At 39.1% G+C, this 12,599-nt stretch overlaps 1 protein-coding gene across 1 annotated transcript in view; it reads right to left on the bottom strand.

Moving 5' to 3' along the window:
- Positions 1 to 1,564: 1,564 nt before the first annotated feature.
- Positions 1,565 to 12,599, bottom strand: part of STRAP (serine/threonine kinase receptor associated protein) — an 11,388-nt gene continuing 353 nt past the window's right edge. Inside the window, exons 2-10 of the mRNA XM_019515594.1 lie at positions 11,696 to 11,831; positions 10,549 to 10,630; positions 10,220 to 10,292; positions 8,785 to 8,881; positions 6,389 to 6,526; positions 4,187 to 4,323; positions 3,795 to 3,944; positions 3,024 to 3,089; positions 1,565 to 2,635 (exon numbers count right to left, since the gene is read on the bottom strand). Of these exons, the coding sequence (XP_019371139.1) occupies positions 2,574 to 2,635; positions 3,024 to 3,089; positions 3,795 to 3,944; positions 4,187 to 4,323; positions 6,389 to 6,526; positions 8,785 to 8,881; positions 10,220 to 10,292; positions 10,549 to 10,630; positions 11,696 to 11,831 (941 nt within the window). The 3' untranslated portion in view covers positions 1,565 to 2,573. The remainder of the gene's footprint in view (positions 2,636 to 3,023; positions 3,090 to 3,794; positions 3,945 to 4,186; positions 4,324 to 6,388; positions 6,527 to 8,784; positions 8,882 to 10,219; positions 10,293 to 10,548; positions 10,631 to 11,695; positions 11,832 to 12,599) is intronic.

Raw genomic sequence — 12,599 nt, 5'->3', positions numbered from 1 at the left:
GGAGTTTTAACCATCTTGTACCACTTTTCCCAGAGCCTGATGCAGGGACTTTTCAGTCTTCTTGTAATCGAAAATGAGCCACCATGCTTACACAAGCAAGTCAGGTTCTGAAATTCTCTGGTCTTCCCAGATGGCTTCAGTAGGGTATAGGTCTCAAAAACCTGGTATCAATCAGTGGAAGCTTTCTCCTCATATACATAATTTGGAATGGATTTGAACAAGATAAAAATAAATAAACAAGATAAAAATAAAAACTGTCACCCTAAGAAAGCCTCTGGCATAATTTCTGGACCACCACAGCTACTATATCACTCTCACACTACTTAGAAACCAAGAGTTTCAGTGGTTGGCCATTTTACTTTGTAATCCAAAATGTTTATGTATAGCAGTGATTCTCAACCAGGATGCCAGTGGTACCCTATGGTACCACTGGAAGTGAGATAAGCAGAGAAGAGCAGGCACAGGTTCTCTACCAGACCATTCCCCAGCCCCACTCTGCTAGCTGGCTGACCACTCTTGCAGAAGGTAAGTATTATAATAGATTAGTTTTTGAAATGGGGTGCTATTCAAGGCCAACAAAGAGTATCTTGAGTCTAAATCGGTCGAGGATCAGTGATGTATACAGAACTTTGTGGCCATGTTTATTTTTTCCCTTTCCTACATTTCTCTATTTCAACATGGTTTAATATTGAAAAACGGCATCCCTTTTCTTAAGTTCAAGTTTATTATGGTGCATTCACTGTATTATTTATTTTGTTAAAAGTCTTTAACGTTAATAGAGGATCTTCTGGAACCTCGCTTAAGACAGGGTAATTCAAAGGGCAAGGAGTGAGCACAGATTTTAGAGATCTAGACCAGTATCATTCTGCATCTTCAACACTGGAAAACAAAACCAATTTAAAGTTAAAATGAAAAGAATACCTTTAGAAATTTCACAGCTAAGAACTCATTCTTAGTGACACTTCAGATAACTTCATTTCACAAATTAAAATATGCTGTTTTTGACTCTTAAGTCTGAAATAACCATTTCATTTTAGAATCCCATTTTTAAAGCCTTGCCTAGAATTTGCCAATCACCATTCTATTTGACCTTAGATAAATTAATTTGACTCCAACACAGAAGTAAAATTCACCCTTGAGAACTTATTTCATAACCATGTCAAACAACACCTACATTTGTTTTTAACACTAAAATACAGAATGAGAAACTACAAATCACCGCAGTGTATCTCCCACCTCCTGTTTTTAGAAAAGGCTTCTCTCTCCACTTACCCTAGTCAGTGCAGTTACAAGTCTTTCATTTTAATTTCTTTTTAAACATTTCCAAGTATGATAAAGCTACATGAAAGGGTTTTTGTTTGTTTGATTTTTACGAGCCAGTCTGGTATTTTCTAAGAACTGTTTTTCTATATATAAGAGGGTGGGGAAACAAAACAAAACAACAAATACACATTTAAATTCATTCACATAGCACAAACCACATTTCCCCCCTCTCCCACATTTAGAATTTAATGGCAGAACAGAAGAAGCATGTTGTCAAAAGCTACTTTATCTTGAAGCCATATTTGATAAATCGTTCCTTTATTACTCCCTTAAAAAGGAAGAAAGTTGGCAATCAGGCTTTTGTAAACACATGTAGTGCATAGATGAAAAAAAAACCTGTACACAAGATTTAAGTGATTACAAATTTAAGAATAGCAATGACATTTTTCTTTAATGAAGAAAGTATATTATTGATAGAAAGGAGTACTCTATTTTGAAACTTAGTCTGGATGCCTAAACCCACACTGTAGAGATTTATCAGTGGTACCTCTACAGGAATATGTTCAGCTTTCTTCAGATGCATTTTATACTTCTGTTTTTCCAATTTTTTTCTTTTTATTTGACAGAGGTTTGCTTACATTCAAAGGTTTAAAAAGTAAAAGATACAAGGCTTGTGAAAGAGGATACTCATCATCCGCTATTCCAGAGACTTTAATACTAAAACATGCTCATTCTCATCTCTTTCCTTTTTTGCATAATACAAAACCAATGAATGCTGGAAAGGACAGAGTAATAACTGTTACTTCTATTCCACAATCCCAATGCTAACAATAAGATGAGTCGGTTGAGAGGCATTTTATTTAGACAACTGAAAACAGATGTTCAGAAGCGATGTACAATGGAACAGAAAAAATGAACTGAATATTTTAGTATACAATCCCTTCTTTATAACTAAAGCCAAATCTTCCAACTTTCAGAAAAAAAATTGGTAAAAGCTGTTATATTTCTTCTCCATAATAAAGAAAACACACTACAATGAGTTCTAATTGAAATTGGGAGAGACTGGATCTTGGCTTGCACACCTTCATTCAAAAAGACAGTAGGCAGCTGAGCTAAAAGATAGCAAAACTCTACTAGTCTTCTTTTTTGATATTCATTTCTCCTACAAAACAACACTTAGCCAGTTCCAACGCATTCTCATCAATTACAGCCCATCTTTGCCTTATGTAGAGAGTACACTCTGGAAGGCCCCTGCTTATCACTGCTTGTTTAGGTCATTACATCCATGTGTTGCATAACAGTTGTGATGTTCAAGCTTTAACTTCAGGAGTTGAGCTGTACACAGAATCTGAGTTTTCAGAGGGAAGCTCTTCTGCAAATAAAATTAAAAGGCATCAGGGTAAACTTCATCTTAGTTATAAAAAACACCCAAACAATCATGGCAGTGATTTCTCCAAAGATATAAAAGATGACTGGAATCCATCTTTCATGCTAACTCTTTGGAACTGTTCACACAACTAATACAATTTGCAGTATTACACACAGTGTGTTCACTATTCTATAGAAAAACATAAACGTAACAAGAAAACTATTTTCCATGTATTCTCAAGGAAACTAAAATTAAGGGATCTTATAAACTTTTTAGAAGTGCCAACAGAGAATTTACCATTTCTCTTCGTTATACCCTTAAGCATGTAGATCCAGACTAAGCGTCCTGCATACAATCTGAATTGCTAGGCAGTGTGAGGGAGGTACATTACCTATTTCTTCCTCTGCAGTTCCTGGAAGGCTGGTCCTTGCTTTTGCCAACTCTGCACCTTCCTCTTCTGGGACACAAAAAGACAAAATTTATTCTACGATTTCCATTTTTCCTCTCTATGGGTCATTTCCTCTATTTCTCATTTCCATTTTTAACAGGTGATGATAAATTTCTTTTATGCTTTTGTCTAGTGGAGGAGGGGGGAGGGAAGTGTTTTTCAGGAAAGGTTATTTGTTTGGTAAATGCTTTCCACCACTAGACAGCAGTTTTGCAATTTGGTAGGTGTTTCTTATTGCTCTTGTTTTACTCCTCAGTTTTAATTTCCCATGATTTGACACTACTTTCTGCTTAAGCATTCATGTACACTCATTCCTAATATCCTGATATTTCTGAAATTTATATTACTAAAATATTTATCTTCTTGCTCCATACAATCATATCTTAAATTTCTGTAATAAAAAGGAAAGAAATACAATTTAATGTATGGAAGTTTACTTAAAATATTCACTGAGCTTTTATTTAATACATTTATAGGTTTGAAATGGATAACTGACAGCTGCAAAAGAAAAGCCCAGAGCACATTAAGCTGAACAAATCTGATCTACAGATCAACTTACTTCCTTTATGCTTGGCAAAACTCATGCAGGTCACACATTCAACTAGCAGTTTTTATATAAAATACTGCCTTGTTAATAATTAATTGTTAGACTTTGAACGTATTTTTAGAAGTTATAATGCAACTAAATTTTACCCGAAGTACCCAAGTTCTTACCAGGGACTACACATTTCCAGAGACCATACGTTTTCCCTACTGTTGTCTGCCAGAGTCTTAGTGTTCCGTCCTCAGAGCCACTAGCATACAACTCTCCATCTGGGCTAAATCTCACACAGTGAATGGGACCAAAATGCCCTTTGTAGGATTCTATGAGAAAAATAATTTTGGAAGTGTTAATTTCAAAAGCTTAAGCAACAAATGGAACAAATACAGCTAAAAACAGGTAAGAGGAGATATAAATACAGCACCTCTCAGCATATGCAGCTTCTAAGTCTAATAAATATAAGCAAAAATTGTATCTCCTTGAACTTGGGTGCCTATCAAAAGGTTAATTTAAACACACTATGCTATGATGTCAACCACCTGAAGCCTTGAAAAAAAACACTTACCTAGTTCTTCTCCTGAGTTATAGTCATATTTGTAAAGTTTAAAATCTTCACCACCAGCAACTAGACATTCTTTTGCAGGGTGAAGAGATGCAGAATTGATTGTGGCAGGAACCTCAAATGATTTAATCTGCTCTAGACTAGAGAGAAACATTTTGTTATTATGCAAACAAACCTACAAAAACCTAACCCTGAAAACAAGGCCTTTAAAGCAAATTTGGCACTAATCCTACAATTCACAAGGGTTCCTTAAAAATGCCATTTCCAGAAGTCTCAAAAATACCATTTAAATTTGCCAAGCTGAAGACAAGCTTTCATCCATGAGTTGTGACCTATGCCTCATTCATGTTAAGAGCTGAAGCAGGTCTCTTTGGATGCTCTGCTTATGGTACATTACAACTTAAAACATTTAATTCACAAGAAAAAAAAAGTCATTTAAGTAGTAAAGATAACAACTAATACCTATGCCACATGAATGGATTAATAGCCAAATATTCTTGTTTTCCCCTGCCTTTCAATTGTTTTATCCAATTTTATAATGGTAAACTCCTGGCAGCAGAGACTATGCTAGTTATACTGAGTGCCTCGTTAGTCATTCTGGAGTACAGAAATCATAACCGACTTAACGAACCATCTACTGAAAGGGTATCAAACTCACTTGGCCTCACGGCCAGGTCTGGCCCATAGGCTTCGTCTGACACACCCACTTGATTGGAACAATGAAAAAGAAAAAAAAGTGGAGGGGGGGGGGAAAGAGTTCTTCTTGAACTGCAAGTATTTCAAGACAGGAATCACCTCTTATTTGTTCAAAATGAGGTCCTTAATTCTGAAATATTCCACAGAGAAACAAAATTTTCAACAGAATTTGCTTTAAATACTTTGCTGGTACATAAAATTGGCACAGCAATACACCTGGTAATTCAGATATGTGTACTGATAAGATTGATAAATTAAAATAAAACAACTACAGTTTAAGCACTTATGGCAGCCATTTTAACAAGTCTCCGTAGACAATTTTACATTTTAAAGACATTTAAACTATCTGTTCTCCTGAAAGTCGTTTATCTGAGAACAACCAACTAAACTAATTAAACATAAAACACAATATAGCAGAGGCTGCAGTAACACAAGTTTCCCAATACATCTTCAAAATCTGAACACCAAGTTAGAAAGAAACACTTCTCTGTGCCAAGTAGGTCAGCATACCTTTGCCCTTCTACCCATTTACCTAAGAAGGATGTCAAATGCTGCAAATTGTACTGTGTTAACAATACAGGCCTTGTGCAATAAAACTAAAAAAGTGTTTTCTTGTTCCTCAAGAGTTGATACTTTTCAGTTACACTTGTATTTTAAGGGTAAATGAAAATGAATGTTCATACCCTTCTTTACTGGTGAAGTGGGAAACAAGTGGAGAAACTGTAGGGTGGGGGTGGGAGAAAAATGTAGAGGGGGAATATCAACATGGCCATATCAAAACCACGCAGAAGGCAGGATTGCTTTGTTCCTTTATAAACTGACAAAATCAGAGACACAGGCAGTCCTCGACTTACAATGTTTTGAGTTACAACATTTTGCACTTACAACGTTTAATAAGTTGACATCCTGTTTCAACTTTGCAATGCCAGTTTCAGCTTAACACTTAATCTGATGCAATGCAATGCCATGCCAGTGAACAAGCTCGCTGCGTTGCTCATCTCCCTGGAGAACATCTGTCCAAACTTCCTTGGACACTTTCTTTAAAAAAGCAGACAAGACTCCAGAAAAACCTGCAGCCAAGACTCCTGAGAAGACTCCAACCAAGAGTCCTTCAAGAAGTCCAAAGTCACCTCAAAGAAGTCCTTCCAAATCAACATGATTGCTATTTACAATAAAAATATATTAAATGTAGCTATATAACTCATCTATAATTGATCGAGTACAAAATTCTGGGGGATTTTTGGTGAAAATAGAGTATTGGGCCTTGGTTCAGGAACCAATCCTTCATTTATAACATTGTTTCTTACGAGAAAATTGGTTCTGTTACAACGTTTTGACTTAAGACACAATTTTCAGGAACCAATTGTGTCATAAGTCCAAGGACTGCCTGTATATAAACTTTTGCAGTGCTTACTTCAGAACAGGTCACAAGCTCAGCATTACCAATAACTATATGCACATGCCCTCTAGTCCCCTCTGCATTTCTGAGGATTCATGTTTGGAACTTACGTTTCAGCACTATGAAAGGCAATAGTCTTGCCATAGGTTATCACTAGAATTTCCCCCTCTGGAACGTATTCCATGCTGCTCACAGACATTGCAACATTTATTGATTTTATTTCAGTCATGCTATTCCGGTCCCAGAGACTGTAAAATAAATAAATAAATAAATAAATAAATAAATAAAGGCATACTTAAATTACTTTAGCAAACTATCAAGGCAGGGATCTGAACTACAAATGCTACTTAAGCATACACTTCAAGATTGATGCCATAGATCTACTGTTAACAATATGCTTACCTTAACCTTGTTACAATCAAAATGTAAATACACCGATGTTAACATGCACCACATTCTGAAGTAGCATACAGAAATTATTCTGCAACAGGAACATTAAGTAGGTATATGTACTTTTAAGTAGAGGTGCACTGATACATCAGTCCGATACTGGGTCAACACTGATACAAAGAAAATTTTCTGCATTGGAAATCAGCCCAACGTGGCTGATAATTTGTCCGATCGATACCTGAGTGTGCGCAAAGCAGCAGCACAGCACATAAGTAGTGTGAAGCAGAGCCGGCAGCATGAAGAGCTGCCTACAGCTGGTAAGTCAGATGTGGTGGGAGGGGCATGGGGGGCAGATGAATTCCCCTGCGATGAGGGAGGGTACAGAGTTGGGGCTGGGGCAGGCAAGGAGGGGCAGCTACTGCTACTGTGCACTGCTCATTTAGTGCTCATCTGGCAGCTCCCACCACTCATCTGGGAGGGCGCGTGTGCCCCCGGACCTGCCCAGCCAGGAAGAGACCGGTACAGCCCCAGCCTGCCCCATGCCAGCCCAGGGGCACATGCCCTCCCAGATGTGTGGCCGGAGCCATAGACAAGCACCAGAAAACTGCACACAGTGGCAGGAGCCACCCCACCTCCCTTCCTGCACCCCCCGAACAAGCAGCAGCTCTGTCTTGCCCCCTCCCCAGCCCCAGCCCACCCTGCACAGATCTGGGGGGCACATGCCCCCCGCTGCCTCGCTGGAAGAGCCACTCGCAGCTCTGTCCTGTGCCCCTCCCCACCCGTCAGGAAGCACCTACCCCAGCCTCACTCCCTCCCTCACTGCAGGGGCCTTGATCTGTACCTCCCACACACCTCTTAAACCACAACACACTTACAGGCTGAAGAGCTGTGTATTGGAGATCAGATGGGTATCCACCAATATGCCTTAAAAATTGGCTATCAGCTGTGGCCCCAAAAATCTCTATCAGCACACCCCTACTTTTAAGCTTTTCAGGTATTGCCACCAGTCACCTACAGTGTTAAAAAAAATCTGTGCACTGTGACTAGTTTCCTAAGCAATCCAGGTTTCTAGTGACAAAGCTAAAAAGTCTTGCTCAACTTTTCATCATTGGCAAACCAACAGCATTTTCTAGTGTCAGTTCCAAAGGAGTTAAGACCAATACATGCATAATATCTAAGGGAAGTTAACTTTCTAAATATATCTAGGATAGTTGTCTAGATGCAAATCAAACACACAGACCCAGGGCCTCTGCCACTGCTGCTCTTATCTTTGCCAAGATTCAGCAGGGATTAAAAAACAGGTTCTGGCCTATTTGGTGTCCTGCTAAAACTGACAAGAAACTGTCACTTGCTGACGCAGTTTAAATGGAGTCAGGAAGGGAAGATAACTTCAAATCCTTCCACCGGGAGCTGGAATAAAACAGAAGAAATCTATTACCTTAACACTACAGCTGACAAAGAACTAAGGTTTTTATAGCAAAGACAGCACCCTAGTCACAGCAGCCAGAAAGCTGAGGCAGTGGTAGATTCTCACAGCTTACAACATCCAGAAAAATACTGGGGGGGGTGACCAACACCTCCCCCTTTCCAGCCGACACAAGGTTTGTGGGGGATTTCATATTTGCCCAAGAGACAAAGATCAAGTACTTAAGATAGGGATAGATTCTTTGTAAGAATCCAATGCTTTCCCCACTTCTCATCACTACAACACATTAGGCATATACACCACAGAAACCTAAGAACTGTTGGATGGCAGACACTTAACACGTAAAATCAGACAGCAACAAAACAAATTTCACCTTGTAATTAGCTGGCATACCAGAGCTAAATAAAAAACACACACTTAACATTTCTCATCAATTCTCATTATAGAACAGAATATTAAGAAGGGTTCAAGATATAATATAATGCTACCACATATGCAAACAATAATCAGGGATTTTGTACAACTTGATTTTTTTTACCAGCTACGTTTATATACTCCAACTACACAGAAAATAAGCATGATCATTAAAATGCATAACTTGGGTTTAAATTTAAATTAGCTGCACTGCAATATGATTACATAATTAAATAAAATAAATATTTCTTAAGTATGAAAGTTACTGTTTCCTACCGGACAGTTTTATCATCAGCTGAAAGGATCTGTTTGTCATCACTGCTCCAGAAAGCCTTTTTAAGGCCTGAATTATGTCCACTAACCACCTGAGGTTCTGAAGATGAGAGCAAGTATTTTAGTACATGAAACAAAAGAAAAAGAAAAAAGTCTCATGACTCAAATCACTATTTGTAAGTGCATGTAGCTAATCATTAATAGTGGGGCCAAGGGGGCGGAAATCAACAACCAGCCTTGAGAGTAAAGATGAGAGATACTATCGCAGTATTTGGAATTTTTATCCTGAATTTAATGAGTAAAGGTGAAAGAAAACTAGAGTTTTGTCTTTCTTTTTTTAACTTAGGATATAAATAGATATACACATCCTTTGGAAACCTCCAAATATAACTCTGAGGGAAGCAAGAACTATTTAGGAGCACTTAAAAATGAAATTATTCCTGTTACATATACACGGTCTAGAAAGTATGACAAGAAACCCCCTGGTTCCTCCAGCGGTGACTGTCCCCTTACCCCCACATTCCCACAGGAAGGGCAGGGGAGAGATCAGGATTCTGTCAGTGAGCACTTTTCTGATCGCTCTGCACCAGAGCCAGGATTCTTGCTTTCCAGCCCCATAACTGCATTCCTTCCCCACTTCTGGTGGGGCAGCAGAAGTGGGAAGCACTCCAGGAGAGCAGGTGTGAGGTGGACAGGACAGCCTTCATTGACTTCAGCTCCATTCTCATTCCCTGCATGTAGTTGCAGCTGCACTTTGAAGCATTTCAAATGTTAAGGCTATCCCTATACCCTTAGAGAAATTGCAGTGGTTTAGGTTCAGTAACAGAATTAGTTAGATTTGTACAAACGATGCATGGACATTTGCTTTTGTGTTAAGAGCAACTTATTTGATTTAGCTCAAGTCCACTATGAACATGTGTAATTAAAACTGAAATAAAAGCCCCTTGAAAAGAAACAGTGGACACAGGTTTGAGCTATTGAAAAACCTTAAGTTGAACCAGTGCAACTTTACCGCACAGAGTGACAAGGCCAATGTAAAATTACAATCTAAAAATACTGTGGGCAATTCAAAAGTACCTTATGATAATCCAAGTCACGGTTACCAATCACGTAACTGAAAGATGTGAACAGAACCCAAGCAAACACCCGGAGCAGGTAATTTCAGAAGTTTTCACAACTAAAATAAAACCCTTCAAAATCAAACTAATATTGAAGACAGCATAGATTTAAGAGCAGTGAAACCTGAAGGCTGCTAGATTTCCAGCATGTCCTATTATTATAGCAATTTGTCTCAAATTCCATGACCACTAAATGGGAAAAACAAGACCCCCAATCTTTGTAACCGATGAAATTCAGCAGATCTGATCATTTTCAAAGCCAGTTGCATAACAATAAAAAAAAAGAACTTTAAGTGGGAAGATTTAAAAAGCAGCCTTACCTGCTTCTGGCTTGCTCAAGTCAAAAATACGCAACAATTTATCTTGTCCACCAGTCAACAGATAATTGCTGTCCTAAAATAGCAGAAAATTAGAATTAGGTCTCTCAATTGAAAATGTGGGTTACAGTTAAAAAGTGGGATGATTTTTCAGGCAATCTACTACAGCATATGTTATATTTAATTTATCCCTTTGAAACAGAGAGCAGTTAACCTGAACCTTCCATCGAAAATAAGCATAAGGAAACAAGGGCAGCAGTAATTAACCATATCCAAGAGTTTCACTCCCTAGGGGAAACAAAGTGGGGGGTTGAAAAGGAAGAGAACTGTACCTCAGTAAAATCCACACATTTCACAATGTGCTTGTGAGCCAATGTCATTAGTTCATCTCCCGAAACAGCATCCCATACTTTGCTGAAAGACAGTACAAATACAGTTCTATAGTTACTACTAAGTGCACTGCAACTAAACTGGCTATTCAGGTTGCAGCAAGATTTTCTTGAGAGCATAATGGAGTAGTTAAACATAACTACTACACTCTGCTAACACTTAAAGCCCAACAGTAGAAATGCTTAGTGTTTAAGAATGAATATTTAAGAATTCCCAGGGGTTGTAGCCGTGTTGGTCTAAGGACATAGGCAGACAAGGAAGAGCACACACCAACTGCTGAAACTTCCTTAGCCTGACAAAAGGTTTTTGAACCTGAAAGCTTACTTAATAATTGTTTTCCAGCTATTTAACTTAGTCTAATAAAAGATATCAGATTCAACCAAAGAATCTTGTCTGCCTTAGATTTTCCATTCTGTAATTCCTTTGTACCACTCCAAAATAAACAGCCCTTTTCCCTTTAGCAGTAGGTTTGTAAAATAAGTCCACATAAAATTATGAATCACTTGTACATGAGCTGGACTAGCGTTCTTATGCACTTTTATACACATACTCTGAGTAGTCCGAACAAAGTTAAGAAAATTGCATATACGAAAACATTAAGCATGCACGTAAATATTTAGCAAGGTTACAAGAAAATAATTTAACTCAAGAAAAATTAAGTGACAGTAGGTACCAGAAGAAGTCAAATGGGAAAAAAGTGAGAAATGGCAGTTAAAAACAAAAAAACCACCCACACTTCTGACTTTAGCATCCCATATAACCACAATACAAAAGATTAGAAACTATCTAAAATTGTTGTTGGTAGACAATTATGTTATTAGTCCATGTCCATTAAAGTGATCCATTAAGCCATCTCTACAATTTAATTACCATTACTGTATTACCACAAATATCAACAACCTCACTTTCTACACTTTTTAATAAAGGTCTCTGTAAATTGGCCAATAAAGGTCTCTGTAAATTGGCCAGGTACGTAAGGAAGGCAAATATATTTAATGCAGCAACTGCATTTAAAAAAAATTGCAAAATTCTAGGATTACAAACTGAAATCATAATACAATAAACTTTTAAACATGGTTAATTACTTACGCAGTAAAATCTGCAGCTGCTGTAGCTGCTTTAGTGGCATCCTTATTCAAAGTGGCACCCCATACAGCACCTTTATGACCCATAAACGTTCCAATCCAGTCTCCCGTGTCACCTTGGCGTAGCATAGGTTTGCCATCTTGGGAAAAAGAAAGATTAACAATCAGATAAAATAAATTTACTTAACAATAACTAACAGATCTAAAGAACTCACCCATTACACTCAACATACCCTGCTCCTGCCTCTGCAGCACTGGCCCTCACTTCAAGGGCCTCGATCTAGCCCCCGCACTTTCCCTCCCCCATGGACTGACCTGCTGGGCACGTGCATGCTGCGGGCACTCAGCCTCCCACCCCAGCCTCAGACTGCCTCCAAGATCAACTGGTGGATTGAGATCCACTGGCTAGTGACCACTGACATAGAAGGTCCTCTTAAGGAAGACAATTATTTGGTCGAGGCAACGGGTAAGTGCAAGGATAGTATCCTAAAAAGATACAGAAGATCCACTCAGGGAAAAATCAGGGACAAGATAAAGAGGCCGTTTACTGCAATGAATGCAGGGCAATCCCAGCAGTGGTGTCAAGCCGCAGACACTTCGTTCTGAAGTGAAGCATGGGTGGGGCAGGCACCTCTGCAGTCCTCCGTTCAGGTCCAAATCCAGGACAGAAACAGAACTTTCCTCACAAGCAGGACCTGGGCCTCTGGGGCCCAAGTGGAAAGCAGCCACCCACATCCTCCCATGGCCCTAACCAATGGGGCATCTACGGCCTGTCCTTCCCTCCAGCATGTTAATCCTGACCCCCTACCGATGCCTCGTACAGAAGGCGGGGAGAAGGGAGAAAGGAGACCCCCCCCCCGCCCCCGCGGCCTGGGGGCGAGGGGGGGGGGGGCAAGCCGCGCCCCCCC

The sequence above is a fragment of the Gavialis gangeticus genome, unplaced genomic scaffold (assembly GCF_001723915.1).
Source record: "Gavialis gangeticus isolate Ggan-Ray unplaced genomic scaffold, GavGan_comp1, whole genome shotgun sequence".
NCBI lineage: Eukaryota > Metazoa > Chordata > Crocodylia > Gavialidae > Gavialis > Gavialis gangeticus.
The sequence above is the reverse complement of the archived record's forward strand: the minus strand, read 5'-3'. Positions and strand labels throughout refer to the sequence as shown.